General features: G+C 35.0%; 2 protein-coding genes across 3 annotated transcripts; both read right to left on the reverse strand.

Annotated features, from left to right (window-relative positions):
* Positions 1 to 3,831: 3,831 nt before the first annotated feature.
* On the reverse strand, positions 3,832 to 5,433 carry LOC148765948 (uncharacterized). The gene has a single exon (XM_088811755.1). It carries the CDS (start codon positions 5,415 to 5,417, stop codon positions 4,335 to 4,337), a length of 1,083 nt encoding a protein of 360 aa, XP_088667881.1. The 5' UTR covers positions 5,418 to 5,433; the 3' UTR covers positions 3,832 to 4,334.
* Positions 5,434 to 7,023: 1,590 nt separating this feature from the next.
* LOC105957109 (glycolate oxidase 1) lies at positions 7,024 to 10,689 on the reverse strand. Of its 2 annotated transcripts, none has more exons than XM_088812573.1 (12): positions 10,398 to 10,689; positions 9,948 to 10,113; positions 9,640 to 9,764; positions 8,865 to 8,911; positions 8,637 to 8,714; positions 8,407 to 8,531; positions 8,252 to 8,318; positions 8,100 to 8,162; positions 7,923 to 7,992; positions 7,717 to 7,817; positions 7,525 to 7,629; positions 7,024 to 7,426 (listed from the first exon to the last, which is right to left on the reverse strand). In XM_088812573.1, the coding sequence occupies exons 2-12, from the start codon at positions 10,085 to 10,087 to the stop codon at positions 7,235 to 7,237; spliced, it is 1,113 nt and encodes a 370-aa protein (XP_088668699.1). In that variant the 5' UTR covers positions 10,088 to 10,113; positions 10,398 to 10,689; the 3' UTR covers positions 7,024 to 7,234. The 2 variants fall into 2 exon arrangements, with proteins under 2 accessions (XP_088668699.1, XP_088668700.1); XM_088812574.1 differs by having other exon boundaries at positions 10,326 to 10,520.
* Between the last annotated feature and the right edge of the window lie 4,243 nt (positions 10,690 to 14,932).

Consider the following 14,932-nt stretch of genomic DNA (forward strand, 5'->3'; position numbering starts at 1 on the left):
GAATTGAAGTGATAAACTCATTGCTGGATTATTAATCGCTTTATTTTTCCAGAGGATAAATTGCTACGAGTAAAAATCGGACCAATTAAATCAGAAATTGTTGTAGAATATAGTATAAAATAATATAAAGAAACTATACTAGAATTAATACAAGAAAACAAGGGAATATAGCCACTCAAAGCTTCTGTGTAGAAATTATGTTTGATAATTAAAAGGTGATTATTCATCTCACCAGATTACATCTATTTATACATGAGATTACCTATTACAGATATGACACGAATCATATGTTTTAGATAGTCATTAATTAAAATTAATACACGTATTAATACAAGGGTCTACAAGGCATACATATGAAGATCACGTGAAGGCATATGTATATACCTAATTCTATTGGTTGAGTCCATGTGGTCATAACACTCCTCCTTGGACGAAACATCATTTCCTTAAAATCAACGTCATGTGTATAGGCTACCTCGTTAAAAACCTTTGCTGGAAAACCCAATGGGACAAAACCAGTCATAAGGGAAAAAGAGTGTAGCACATCATGGCTTCTCCTGAAATGAGCAGTGATGGACTCTCAGTCTTGAGTCACATTGGCTCTTCTCATACCAATGTTATATACCAATTTCTCAAATGTAGAAGTAGGCAAGGACTTTGTAAACAAATCAGCAAGATTGTCGCATGAGCGAACTTGTCGAACATCGATCTCTCCATTCTTCTGAAGCTCATGTGTGTGGACGAACTTTGGTGATATATGTTTGGTCCTATCACCTTTTATGTATCCGCCCCTTGTTTGCGCTATACAAGCAGCATTGTCTTCGTAAATGACTGTGGGCGTGTTTGTAACTGGATGTAATTTGCAGGAATTTCGTATATGCGATATAACCGATCTTAGCCAAACACATTCTCTGCCTGCCTCATAAAGAGCTATTATTTCTGAATGATTTGATGAGGTGGCCACTAATGTTTGTTTGGTAGATCGCCAAGATATACCTGCACCATTATAACAAAACAAATATCCAGTTTGTGAACGAGCTTTATGGGGATCAGATCTATATCCTGCATCGGCATAACCAACTAACCCTTGGTTAGTTGCATTCTTTGAATAAAATAAACCCAATTCTGCAGTACCACGGAGATATCGTAAAATATGTTTAACACCATTCCAGTGTCTCCGGGTAGGCTTAGAACTGTACCGCGCAAGCACATTTACCGCAAAAGCGATATCAGGTCGAGTGCATTGTGCTAGATACATTAACGCTCCGATAGCATTGAGATATGGTACTTCTGGGCCAAGTATCTCTTCGTCAAATTCTTTAGGTCGGAACGGATCCTTTTCAGGATCTAAATTGCGCACAACCATAGGAGTGCTCAATGGATTAGCATTTTCCATATTAAATCTTTTGAGCAATCGTTTAGTATATGCAGATTGGTGTATAAGTATGCCGTTAATTTTATGCTCAAGCTCAATACCAAGACAGAGTTTGGTTTTTCCAAGGTCCTTGACCTCAAATTCTTTCTTTAAATACTCAGCAGCATTGGCCAACTCTTCAGGAGTGCCAATGAGATTCATGTCATCTACATAAACCGCAATAATAGCAAATCCGGTTTCTGATCGTTTAATAAAAACGCATGGGCAAATAGGATCATTTTTATAACCTTCCCTGATAAGGTATTCACTCAATCTATGATACCACATGCGACCAGATTGCTTTAGACCATACAATGATCTTTGCAATTTAATTGAGTGCAGCTCACGAGGAGCGCCAGAGTTTGGCATTTTAAATCCATCGGGAATTTTCATATAAATATCAGAATCTAGTGAACCATATAGATAGGCCGTTACAACGTCCATTAGACGCATGTCCAGTCCTTCTTGGACGACCATGTTGATAAGAAAACGAAAAGTGATCGTATCCATCACTGGTGAATACGTCTCATCATAATCAATCCCAGGTCGCTGGGAGAAACCTTGAGCTACAAGGCGGGCTTTATATCTTACAATTTCATTGTTCTCGTTTCTCTTACGGACAAATACCCATTTATACCCAACGGGCTTTATATTATCCGGAGTTTGAACGATTTGCCCGAATACTTTTCGTTTTTCTAGGGAAGCCAGTTCAGATTTTATTGCTTCCTCCCACTTAGGCCAATCATTTCTTTGGCGGCATTACATTATGGAACGCGGTTCACTATCATAATCACCGTACATAATTTCTTGTGCAACCGAGAATGCAAAAATATTATCGATGATTATCTCATTTCTATCCCATATTTCATTGCAATAACTTATGGGATTCTCGATATTCCCGGGATTTGATATCGCTTTTTCGATATCAGGCTCAACAGATTTATCTGGAGCATTCTCACTAGGAACCACTTGGTTCGAGGGTTCATCAATTTTCCCCTTTCTTTTTCTAGGAACAACGTCCTTTGATCCAATTGGTCTACCCCGTTTTTGTCGTGGGGGATCATCATCCATTTTCGCATGTTCTTCAGGAACAGCGATCCTAGCTGGAACATTCACAGCTGGAATATAAGACTTCGTAACTTTACTGGCATCATTAAATGCATCAGGAAGTCTATTGGCAATATTTTGTAAATGAATGATTCTATGGATCTCATTTTCACATTCAGAGGTACGTGGGTCGAGATGAGATAAGCGTTGCTCACACCATGTGAGATTCTCGATTGGTTTTTGTTTATCATTATCACGGATATTCTGAATATCTTTACCAATCGGTATAAATAATGTCTCATCAAAATGACAGTCCGCAAATCTAGCGGTAAATAAATCACCCGTCATTGGTTCTAAGAATCTAATAATCGACGGTGAATCAAACCCAACATATATGCCAAGTCGGCGTTGGGGACCCATTTTAGTCCTCTGAGGATGAGGAATTGGCACTTGCACAGCGCAACCAAATGTGCGAAGGTGCGAAATATCGGGCTCAAAGCCTAATGCCAATTGCATTGGGGAATGCATATGATAAGCAGTGGGGCGTAATTTAATCAGTGCTGATGCATGCAATACTGCATGGCCCCACGCTGCACTAGTGAGTTTAGATCTCATCAGCAAAGTACGAGCAATTATTTGGACGCGTTTAATCAGAGATTCCGCCAGTCCATTTTGAGTGTGAACGTATGCTACTGGGTGCTCGACATTTATTCCCAGTGCTGCACAATACTCATCAAAAGTTTTTGATGTAAATTCTCCGGCATTATCCATTCTTATATTTCTAATGGGATAATCAGGGAAATGTGCTCGGAGTTTAATAATTTGTGCTAGCAAACGCGCAAATGCAACATTTCGCGTAGATAATAAACATACGTGGGACCATCTACAAGATGCGTCCACCAAAACCATAAAATATCTAAATGGCCCACTTGCAGGGTGTATTGGTCCACAAATATCACCATGAATACGTTGTAAAAACGATGGTGATTCATAACCGACCTTTTCAATGGAAGGTTTTATAATGAGTTTTCCTTGTGAACATGATTCACAGAAATATTCATTGGACATCAAGATTTTTGTATCTTTTAATGGGTGTCCTTTAGTGTGTTGTACAATCCTACGCATCATAGTCGTTCCTGGGTGACCCAGTCGATCATGCCATAATCCGTGTATATTGGGATTAACAAGTTTCCATGGCATAGTGGCGTAGGATTCGAAAGCTCTAATTTGGAAACAATACACTCCAGAAGCTGTCGCTTCGAGTTTTTCATGAACAATTCTTTTGTCCATAACATATGATGTGATGCAGAGGCACTCCACGGTATTTTCAACCAGTGTCTCTAAATGATATCCATTATGTCTCACATCTTTAAAACTCAGTAGATTCTTATTTGATCTACCTGATATTAATGCATTTTCAATATGCAAAGTGGTACCATTAGGCAACACAATTGTTGCGTTCCCGGAGCCATCTATTATTTCCGCGGAACCTGCTATGGTTTTAACTTGTGCCTTGCACAATGTCACACTCGAGAAATATATTTTATTATTGAATATTGAGTGTGTAGTTGCACTATCGAGTAGGCAATTTTCTCTTTTGTCGATGTTCTCCATGTTTGCCTGAATTAAATAACATAAAATTAATATTGAATCGTAATATAGTTTGTAAATGATATAATAACAAACTCATAATTTTATACATAATCAAAATATCAGCTCGACCTCGGGAACATAACTTCCAAGGGAGATATGTACATGGATACATCAAAAGACAAACTAGCTCAATCTCGGGTACTACATCATCCGAGAGAGATATATACAAAGTATACATAGTGAGTACAAAATAACCCAAAAGAGATGCTCATTTGGCAATTTATACAAGAGGATCAAGATCTGTAAAGAAATCTGATAACTCAAGAGAGGCTCCATCCTGAGCAGGATCTTGATCAAGCATGCTCCCAGATGTGCTGGCTTCAAGAACAGCAAGTGGCATTTCTGCCTCAGTTACATTTGCCTGGACATTTTTTCCTTTGTCTCTTTTTGAATCCTGGTACAGATTTACCAGATGTTGGGCGGTTCTACAAACTTTGGCCCAGTGTCCAGTCATTCCACATCTAATACACATATTTTCTGGAATTCTTTCCGCGGGCATCTTGCCTTTATCGCGTTTTGCCTGAAATGGTTGTCTCTGCCAGACCGTATTATTATTATTTCGACGGGGATATTCATATCCACCTCGGTCATTATTTCGGGCATCTTGAGGGGGACCACGTCCACCACCTCTGCGTGCACCACGCCAGTATCTACGCCCACGGCCTCTAAATCGGCCCATATTTCTATTTTGATTAGCATGTGCTTCAGGCACAGCTTGGGACCCACATGGTCGCAAATCATGATTTTTCAACAGCAATTCATTTGTTTTTTCTGCTGTGAGGAGTACAGAGATCAACTCCGAATATGTTTTAAACTGGCGCTGCCTATATTGCTGTTGGAGCACCAAGTTCGAGGCATGCATAGTAGAGAAAGTTTTCTCCAATTTATCATATTCAGATATTTTAACTCCACACAAGGCTAATCGGGACTCAAGTTTAAACAGTGCCGAATTATAGTCGGCAACAGATTTGAAGTCCTGCAGCCTTAGATGCTGCCAATTGTATTGGGCCTGTGGGAGAATCACAGTTTTTGTGTGATCAAACCGTTCTTTGAGTTTTTGCCATATCTCTGATGGCCTTTCAAGTTGTATATATTCGTCTTTCAAATCTTCGGAAAGATGATGACGAATAAAAATCATAGCATTTGCCTCATCTTTCCTGTTTGCCTCCTTGATATCTACACAATCCAAGGCTTTTACAAGATCTAGCCCTTGGAGGTGTAATTTGATATCTAAGCACCAGGATAAAAAGTTACTGCCGGTAACATCAAGGATTTGAAATTTTTGTTTTTCGATTCCGGCCATCGTAAAATAAAATAAGTAGAAATAGCACAACGAAAAGATAAATTTTACAAACCTATAAATTTGTAGAGCAAAAGCTCGTGCTGATAACGTGTTGTAGAATATAGTATAAAATAATATAAAGAAACTATACTAGAATTAATACAAGAAAACAAGGGAATATAGCCACTCAAAGCTTCTGTGTAGAAATTATGTTTGATAATTAAAAGGTGATTATTCATCTCACCAGATTACATCTATTTATACATGAGATTACCTATTACAGATATGACACGAATCATATGTTTTAGATAGTCATTAATTAAAATTAATACACGTATTAATACAAGGGTCTACAAGGCATACATATGAAGATCACGTGAAGGCATATGTATATACCTAATTCTATTGGTTGAGTCCATGTGGTCATAACAGAAATAACACTTTTAATTGAGAACCGAATACCGAAATTTCGAGTGGAAATTCGGAATTGGAATTTGGAAATTTTAAGGGGAAAAACCGAAAAACTATTTTCCAAATTCGAATTGAAATTTGGCGGAATTCAGAATTTTCATTTTTTTATCAGCTTATATAAGAAAAGGAAATTTGGAAGCATTTTATTTTTTTTTAAATTCAAAATCGAATGAGCTTTTCGTATCTAATATGTATTCAAACTTTGTTCCATATAAATTTGAAAAAAATAGGAATAAGAACTTTCGAAATTAGGAATGAAAAAAAAAATGTTGCAAAATCAAAGATATTCATACTAGAATCGACTAAGTTTGGACATACCGTTTCTTTCTCACTTCAATACCACCAACTCGAATTTTCCACATACATTATAACTTGACATCTCAAAATCTTTTATTTTTATATATAAAGATAACAACCCTATTTCGAAGAATGAGGCTGAAAGTCGAATGAATTGGACCAAAAACAAACCTTTCAAAAATTATAATTTCTTTTCCACCGGCAAAATTAGGAAACTTCATTCCGACTTGCACCCCTATGTAAGACAATCAAAACAAATTTGGATTTGAGTTACAATTTTTTCCAAGGGGAACATATGCCTACTATGGGAGAGGATATTATTTGAATAAAATGACTAAATGGCTCTTTTTTCCTTAACTATATGTTATTTGAACAAAATGACTAAATGACTTTTTTTTCCTTCACTACAGTTATTTTGCATTTTGGTCCCTAAAAATCGAATTGGCAGTTTTTATTAGGGATGTGAACGAGACTCAAGCTCAAGCTCGTATCAAATTTTGCGATCTCGAGCTCATCGAGCTTTCATCTTCTAGGCTCAAGCTCAAGCTCAAGTGAATTCTATCGAGCTTTCATTTTCTAGGTTCAAACTCAAGCTCAAGTGAATTCTATCGAGCTCGAGCTCGAGCTTACCTCATTTTGTTAATTTATTATTTTATTTAAAAAAAAATAATTGTATCAAAATTATTTTATTCTATCAGTATAAATAATTTACAACATGTCTTATTTTGCAGTGAAAAAATTGGCTTGGAAACAATACATCTACATATTGGTTGCATTCAACAAATGCTAAAAGCAACCATTATGTATGAGCAGCAGTAAAAATAGGTCGAAAACAGAACAAAAATCGGCCAAAAACAGATTTAACTCGAAAACCCCCTCTGGCAATCCAGATGGAGAAAGCCTGAGAGAGTTCTTCAACCGTTATTCATTAAGCAAATAATATACAGATGAAAGGGTTTTGCCCAATAACGAAATATATAGATGTAGATATCGATATAGATGTCTTCTTTATCATAAATAAGTGAACACGGCGAAAATAAATATGACGATTTCAACCTTAAGCACTGCTCTTATAGCTTGGCAGATGGAAGAGCCCTTGGAGCATCCCACTCAGTCGAAATGTGATTACGTGTGATTTCACTGAGCGAACGACACCCGCTCAAAGCCATAGTCAGCTCGAACTCGTCGCGCAACATTTGCAGTACTTTTCTCACACCGGCTTCTCCTTCAGCAGCCAATGAGAACACGACAGGTCGCCCAATCTGAATGTCAAGACCACGAAATATAGTTTCATAATTTTTTTTATAGATATGTGTTTGAAAGCATTTTGGGGGGATAGATTTTCCGTTTTTTGACTTACAAAGATGCCAGATGCTCCGAGAGCCAATGCCTTGAAGACATCTGTCCCACGCCTGACACCTCCGTCCAAGAATACTGGCACTCGGCCTTGTGCTGCTTTCACCACCTTATATTACATGGAAATGATTTTTTTTAGCCTCGGTAAAAAAAAAAAAAAAAAGCGTTTAGAGGAGGTGAATGAATAGAAAGATACCTCTTCCAAGGCCATGATAGTGGAAGGGACGTAATCCAGCTGGCGAGCACCGTGATTGGATACAATAATACCCGCTGCTCCGTTCTGGATGGCGATCCTTGCTGTATTTTAATATGGGATTTTTAGAAATTCCGTTAATACGGGATTTTAATATGCAATGGATTAATGTTAGAAAGAGAAAAGATAAAGGAGTTTGTCGGTCTTACTATCTTCGGCGGTGAGTACACCTTTCACGAGGATAGGCATTGAGGTTATTGTTTGTAGCCACTTCACATCCTGTCAACAATCGAAAATTGTGTGAGCTTCGAGATTTTTGGTGCCGATTATTCAAATTAAACCAATTCTAAACACGTGCGTGTTCTCGAGGAAGACAATTAATTTACCTTCCAGCTCAAAGTGCGATCGATTTGACCCGCAACATATGAAGCTAATCCAGAGTCATTAGCCTACAATACAGAATGTAATCAGTTCAAATGTAGCATAAAACCGATAGATTATTCAGACGAGACAAAAGATTTATGTATGCATCGCTTACTTCGTCCATCTTTCCAAGATCCAGACCTTCAAAGTTCTTCAATGTCAAATTTGGCGGCAAAGTAAATCTGCACAAGAGCAAATCGCAGCTTCTTTTAGTAAATGCAAGTGAAATTTATTACAGTCAAATGAAAAATCTGAATTAGTAATTTGAACCTGTTCTTAATATCCGATTCTCTTCGACCCAATCTAGGGGTATCCACAGTGAGTGCTATTGCCTTGAAACCGGCCCTTTCTGCTCTTCTCACGAGCTGTTCCACAACTTTCCTGTTCTTGTACACCTGAACAAATAATAGAGGAATATTTAGTACGTTTCGATTAATAATAAATAAAAAATTGTAGCAAATCGATTATAAAGTGTAGATTTGCGATTTAAAAAATCTTACATAGAGCTGGAAGAATCGAATTCCAGGTCCTGTCGAAGCAACTTCCTCGACACTCGAAGTGGCCCACGACGACAATGTCTGAAATTAAATTCTTGACGCATTAGCAATAATGAGCTCAATATATACGACCGCTATAAAGATGTTTCGCAGAAGTTCTATAACAAAACGAATCGGAAGTTTGTAAATTTGAATTAGAACAGAATTAGAGAAATGTGAGAGAAACCGAACCATAATTGTATTAGCAGCTGATGCAGCTCTAGCCGTTGCATACTCTCCTGCATAATACATTTTTTTCCACAACGTTAATTAGTTACATCCAACAAGTACGTGCCGCCATGCGGGACACTGACAAGAAACATTCAATTTAAAAACAAACGACATATGCCAACAGCTTTTTAGGCTGAGGATATCGGGCTTTCCCGAGCTTACTTATAAGTATTACTTCACAAACGAGTAAATACATTTACGAACGGTTTAGTTGCAAGAAAACAAAAATGCAAAGCCAGAGTATGTTTGGATGGTGCAAACTTAAAAAAAAAAAATCACATAGCCTTCAAATTTATCGGGAGAAAAATAATTGCAAAAAAACGAGTCTACGACACACTCAATTCAAAAGCTAAATCAAGATAAGTCGAGCAAAGAATAAAAGTCAGTTAAAGACTGACTAAATTAGCAGGGTAAAAATATCATTATGTAATAACTTTTGAAAAAAAAAAAAGGCTTCGGCAATCATGATATAATAATTGGACCTTGTTTGATGTTTTATAAACCCAATAACTTCCCGGGTCGACCTGGAAATATTATGTTATCGTGTCTTATCTTGCCTTTTAGGGAGTTTTTTTGTTGGACGTCCCGGGACCGATAAAATAATTGGATTTTCATTAGATTATTTAATCTTATCTCGGCTAATCCTACCTTGACAACCAAACGAGGCCTAATAGTGTTAAAGAGTTCATAATGTATAATTAAACCCTGACCAATCAAATTGCAACTAAAAGCTTACCTTCAGGGTGAGCCATTTTCTGCATAGCAGTCGGGGCAATCATGATAGGCATCGAAATCTTGAAACCCAAGATAGTAGTGGTCATGTCAATCTTGCTCACATCAATTAAAATCCGAGGCCTAAACCTGTATTATTATTTTTTACATGTATCATCAGACGAAAGTAACATAGATATATATAAAAACACAACGATTAGCAGTTATATATATATATATATATATATATATATATATATATATATATATATATATATATATATATATATATATATATATATATATATATATATATATATATATATAACTCACAAGATCCTGGAGAATGCATTTTGGTTCTCAGCAAGAGTCCACTGGTCCTCTGCACCCGATGCATAGTAGTCGTACACCATCTTCGGCAATTTCTCCTTTGCAATAGCCTGGTACTCGGTCACATTTGTTACCTCCCCCATTGTTGTATTCGATTCTTTTCGCGTCCCTACAAAGAATCATGATCAAAATTATAGTAAAAGAAGAATCTTGATCAAAATTCTATTATGTCAGATCATTTCATAGTTGGTTGTTTCTATAACGGATAACCAACCGCTTCAGTTGGAGTGATTGGTAATATGACTAAACAATAGTTACAAATCCAATAATAATAAGCAAATAAATAAATCAATAAATCATTGAAAGAAAGATGAAGAACACCTTGAGTGTGTGCAGGGTGTGTGTGTTTGGAGGAGAGAGAGAGAGGGGGGGGAGATAGAGAGAGAAACAGACCTTGAGGATGATCAAGAGTGCATGGAAGGGGGGGAAAGCAGTGGAGGGGCTACTACTACTAGTACTAGATAAACTTGAAGCAAGAGAAACAACACCACTAATCAGATACGGATAAAATAGAACACAGTAGAATTATTTGGAAATATTTAATTTAAAAAAAAAAAAAAAGAGGAGTGAGAAAGAAGACAAATGGAGGTGAGAGAGAGAGAGAGAGAGAGAGGATAGAGTGTAATTGGAGGTGAGAATTGCAAACCTCATCCGATTAGGGGGCTGCTCTCCGCCACATGTATGCGTCAATCTCTGCTTCACATTTCTTCTTCTTCTTCATTATCATTGCCTTATTCAGCCAACTTTTCCACAATTCTCACACACTCACACACACACACACACACGCACGCACATACGCATGTATATATATATAGATTATAGATACAGTATCACTCTTATCGGTTTTTGTAGTTTTGTGAACCATTTTTCAAAATTTGGTCTGAGAAATTTCGCATAAGCTGCGATTCTACATCATCTCTCACTCTTGTTCACTGTCTCTGCTTTCCGTTTGTAATTTGGGGGTGGAAATTGAAATTGAAATTGAATTTTCAAATTAGGTCAGTTTTCTAGCTACTGAATATTTTCAATTTAAAAAAAAAATCTTCTGAAATTACATTTATAGTTTCAATATTAATATGAATTTTCCATATAGACTTCCACCGATTGCGATTCGAATCTGAATTTTTTTCGATAAAGGATTCTCCGGAAGTGTCATTTTCGATCTGACCCGTCTGATTTTTACCTCTATTTATAACGAGAACCATCATTTGTTATTAATAATGGAAAAATATTGTTCGCAAATTATTGCACCAAATATTTACAATGTTATTAAAGTATCTTGTTCTAAGGTAAATATGCATTGTAGAATATGGTAGGACTCACACTTGATTGGGTCGATCTATTACCAGCCTAAAAATAGATCTATTCGACAAACCAATTTTGCTCAAATTTGTCGACCCAATATTTGTGGGTCGGTTGATGATTGACAACCTAATATTTGGTTCCAGAATGAGTTAGTTGATAGATTATACCCGCCATCTAGTTCACTTAAATAAAATTCAAATTTTGGAGTAAAACTATGCACATTATGCAAAATGCCACCGTGCGATCAGTTCAAAATAAGCAATTCAACGTAATTAAGAAAACACACACTTTGTTTTATAATTTTTAATAAAATTTTAATAATATAGTTGGTTAATCGGTAATTATCGGTCAACCAACTTTTGAAATATTAGAAGTCGACCCACTATAGATGGGTTGGTTGGACTTATCGACCCGATCCAATTGGACGGTTAAAAAAATATTATCCGTCTAAAAATATGGTCGGTAATAGATTGACTGGTGAATAAAAATCAACCAGCTCTAGAATATGGTATGCATTGTAGAATAGGGGCCGAAAATAATAACAAAAATAAAAGAATATGGGCCGAAAATAGTGGGAAATTTGGTAAAAAATTGACAAAACTAAGCAATATATATATATATATATATATATATATATATATATATATATATATATATATATATATATATATATATATATATATATAATGAGTTTTTAGTCCTGTAAGTTTGCTAGTTGAAAGATTTAGTCCACCGTGTTTCAAAATCAGAATTTTAGGCCTGTAAGTTACAAAAATTAAGAATTTTGGTCATATGATCTGCTACAACAGGTAATGTGATGGTTGGTTGAATGAGTTGACATTTAAAATATAAAAATAAATAGATTAAAAATAAATTAGGTGATGTTGCTAATGAGTTGGAAAATTTTGGAGGGAAATAAAATATACCATCAAATTATTTTTATTTGATGAATGAAATAAGCATTTTTGCAATAACTATTTTTTAATAAATATTTCATAGTTTTCGATTGATAAAAATAGTAATTAACTATTTTTTATTACTCGTTATGGATATTTGTTACTCTTGGTTTGATAATGTATTTTATGTTTGGAGTCTCTAGAATACTTTTTTGGTACATTTAATTTAATAGAGTTTTATTTTATTATTTTTTTGGTTAAGTCGTAAATATGTATTTGATTTCTTATACTAATTATGATTGTGCATGTCATTTAACTTTACAACAAGGTTTAATAAAAGTTTTTTTTTTCGGTTTTATGTTGAATTTGATTGTTGGTTCAATTTCATTGTAATAACTAAGTATAGATTTGTAAAAAAATGAAATATTTAGATAAATATTAATTTAATTATTATTTTTATCAAATAAAAACTAAGAAATATTAATTAAACATTAGTTAGTCTTATTTCCTTCATAAAAATATAGTTGTAGATTTTATTCAATGGGTTTATTGTGGTTCTTTATTCCAAATATAACCCAAAAAAAATTAAATATATTAAAATTTCCTCATTATTTTGGTGAATTTGACATTGAGGATTAATAGTTTTCTCCAAAACCATCCAACTCATTAGCCACGTCACCTAATTTATTTTTAATCTATTTATTTATATATTTTAAATGCCAACTTATTCAACAAACCATCACATTACCTGTTATAGCAGGTCATAGAACCAAAATTCTCAACTTTTGTAACTTACAGGACCAAAATTCTGATTTTGAAATATGGTGGACTAAAACTCTCAACTAGCAAACTCATATATATATATATATATATATATATATATATATATATATATATATATATATATATATATATACTAGTCTCTGAGCACCGCGCAAGCAGGCCCGTTCCTGAGAATTCGGGGGCCCTAGGCGAGGTTTAAAGAACAACTGAAAACGGGGGCCCCTATTTGATAAACCATTTTTTTTTTTATTAAAATGTGTTAGAAATTGAATGTGCTACAAAAATATAAATAATATTTTCTAAAAATGATGAAGTAAAAGATTATGGGGGGTTGGGGGCAGTGCCCCCGAAATATTTTTTGAAATGTATGAATATAAAATAACTAAGAATATGGAAAAAAAAATTCAAAATACACAATATATATGATTTGATGGTTCACTTTCTCCCATGTCTAGTAATCTTTATATCAAGGGTAAATTACAAAAACCCCCCTGAGGTATGGTCAAATTACAAAAAACCCCTCTTGTTTGGATAATTACATATACCCCCCTCAACTATGATTTTTTCTTACACCTCCACCCTTATTGTGCCAAATTCAATATAATCATCTAGATTCCGTATAATGTGCTCTACTTTGTATTCGTTTTGTGTAAAAATACAGTTTCCGATGCACTACAAACTGATATACACAAGCTAAAAATCACATATTATGATCATCTTACTTCATAATGTAGAGTTTGAATGGTATAAAACGGGTACACAAGTGATAATATTTCATATAATCTCGAAGATTCCACTAAATTTGAAGAGTTGAGGGGGTGGTTGTAATTATCCAAACAAGAGGGGTGTTTTTGTAATTTGACCATACCTCAGGGGGTTGTTTGTAATTTACCCTTATATCAAATAGACTTCATAAATATTTATAAATTTGAATACACTAATGAATATTGATTCTTATTTTAGAATAAAAATAAGTACTTAAGACATTATAAATTTAATATTTAGAGGCCCCAAGGTTATGAAAATTGCGAAAATATCTATTGATTATTTAGTTTAAATTTATTTTAGAATTGATGTTCCAAAATATTATATACAATAATTTTTTAAAAATAAATACTAATATATAAAGTGTATATACAATAATTTGGGGGCCCTAAATTTTCGTAAAAAATCGGGGGCCCTAGGCGACCGCCTACTTCGCCTCCCCTCAGAATCGGCCCTGCGCGCAAGGCGCGGTGCCGGTGCCCAGTTAATTTTTTGATAAGGAATAAATTTCAATTTCTTGCGAACTATTTGATGGAGCTATACTTGATTCTTTTCTTCGTATCATAAATTTATGTCGATTATTGTTATATAGTACGGAATGCAACATACAAACCAGTAAAGTAACCGGCAAAATTTGTTATTCAAGGTCGGCAGAAAGATAACTTTCTACAATGAACAACAAAAAAAAATATTTTGAAGTGTCCAAAAGTTTCCATCAGTAAAGAAACAGACCAATTAATAGTTAAGGTTTTCTACAACTGTTAACTATAATTTACAACTAAGTAGTAAATCAGATAAAATGTATAGGACACAAGTTAAATGGGGCAGACCAAAGAAATGTGACAACGTACGCACAAATAAGAAGACAGAAGCAAGAACGAGCAAGCGAACAAACAAAATACATGCGAACTGCTAAAGAGCCAACAGTTGGAAGGTAATCACTAAAAGAGGATAAAATAAACAAACAAACAAACAAATGCCTGACGAACACATACTGAAAGAATTGTCAATTTCATAAAACATAAAGTTGACAAAAACAAGGAGCTAAAATTGCCGCACAGCAGTTCGCAACAAGAAAATTCCATCGGCATACTTAAAAAATTAACCGAAAGGGACAAGAAAGCATGAGCAGATGATGGTGCAAACATAAGAGAAGAAAGAAGACTCCGGCAAGCAAAT

Source organism: Erythranthe guttata, chromosome 13, assembly GCF_056151865.1.
Source record: "Erythranthe guttata isolate IM_541 chromosome 13, IM_541, whole genome shotgun sequence".
In the NCBI taxonomy this organism is placed as follows: domain Eukaryota; kingdom Viridiplantae; phylum Streptophyta; class Magnoliopsida; order Lamiales; family Phrymaceae; genus Erythranthe; species Erythranthe guttata.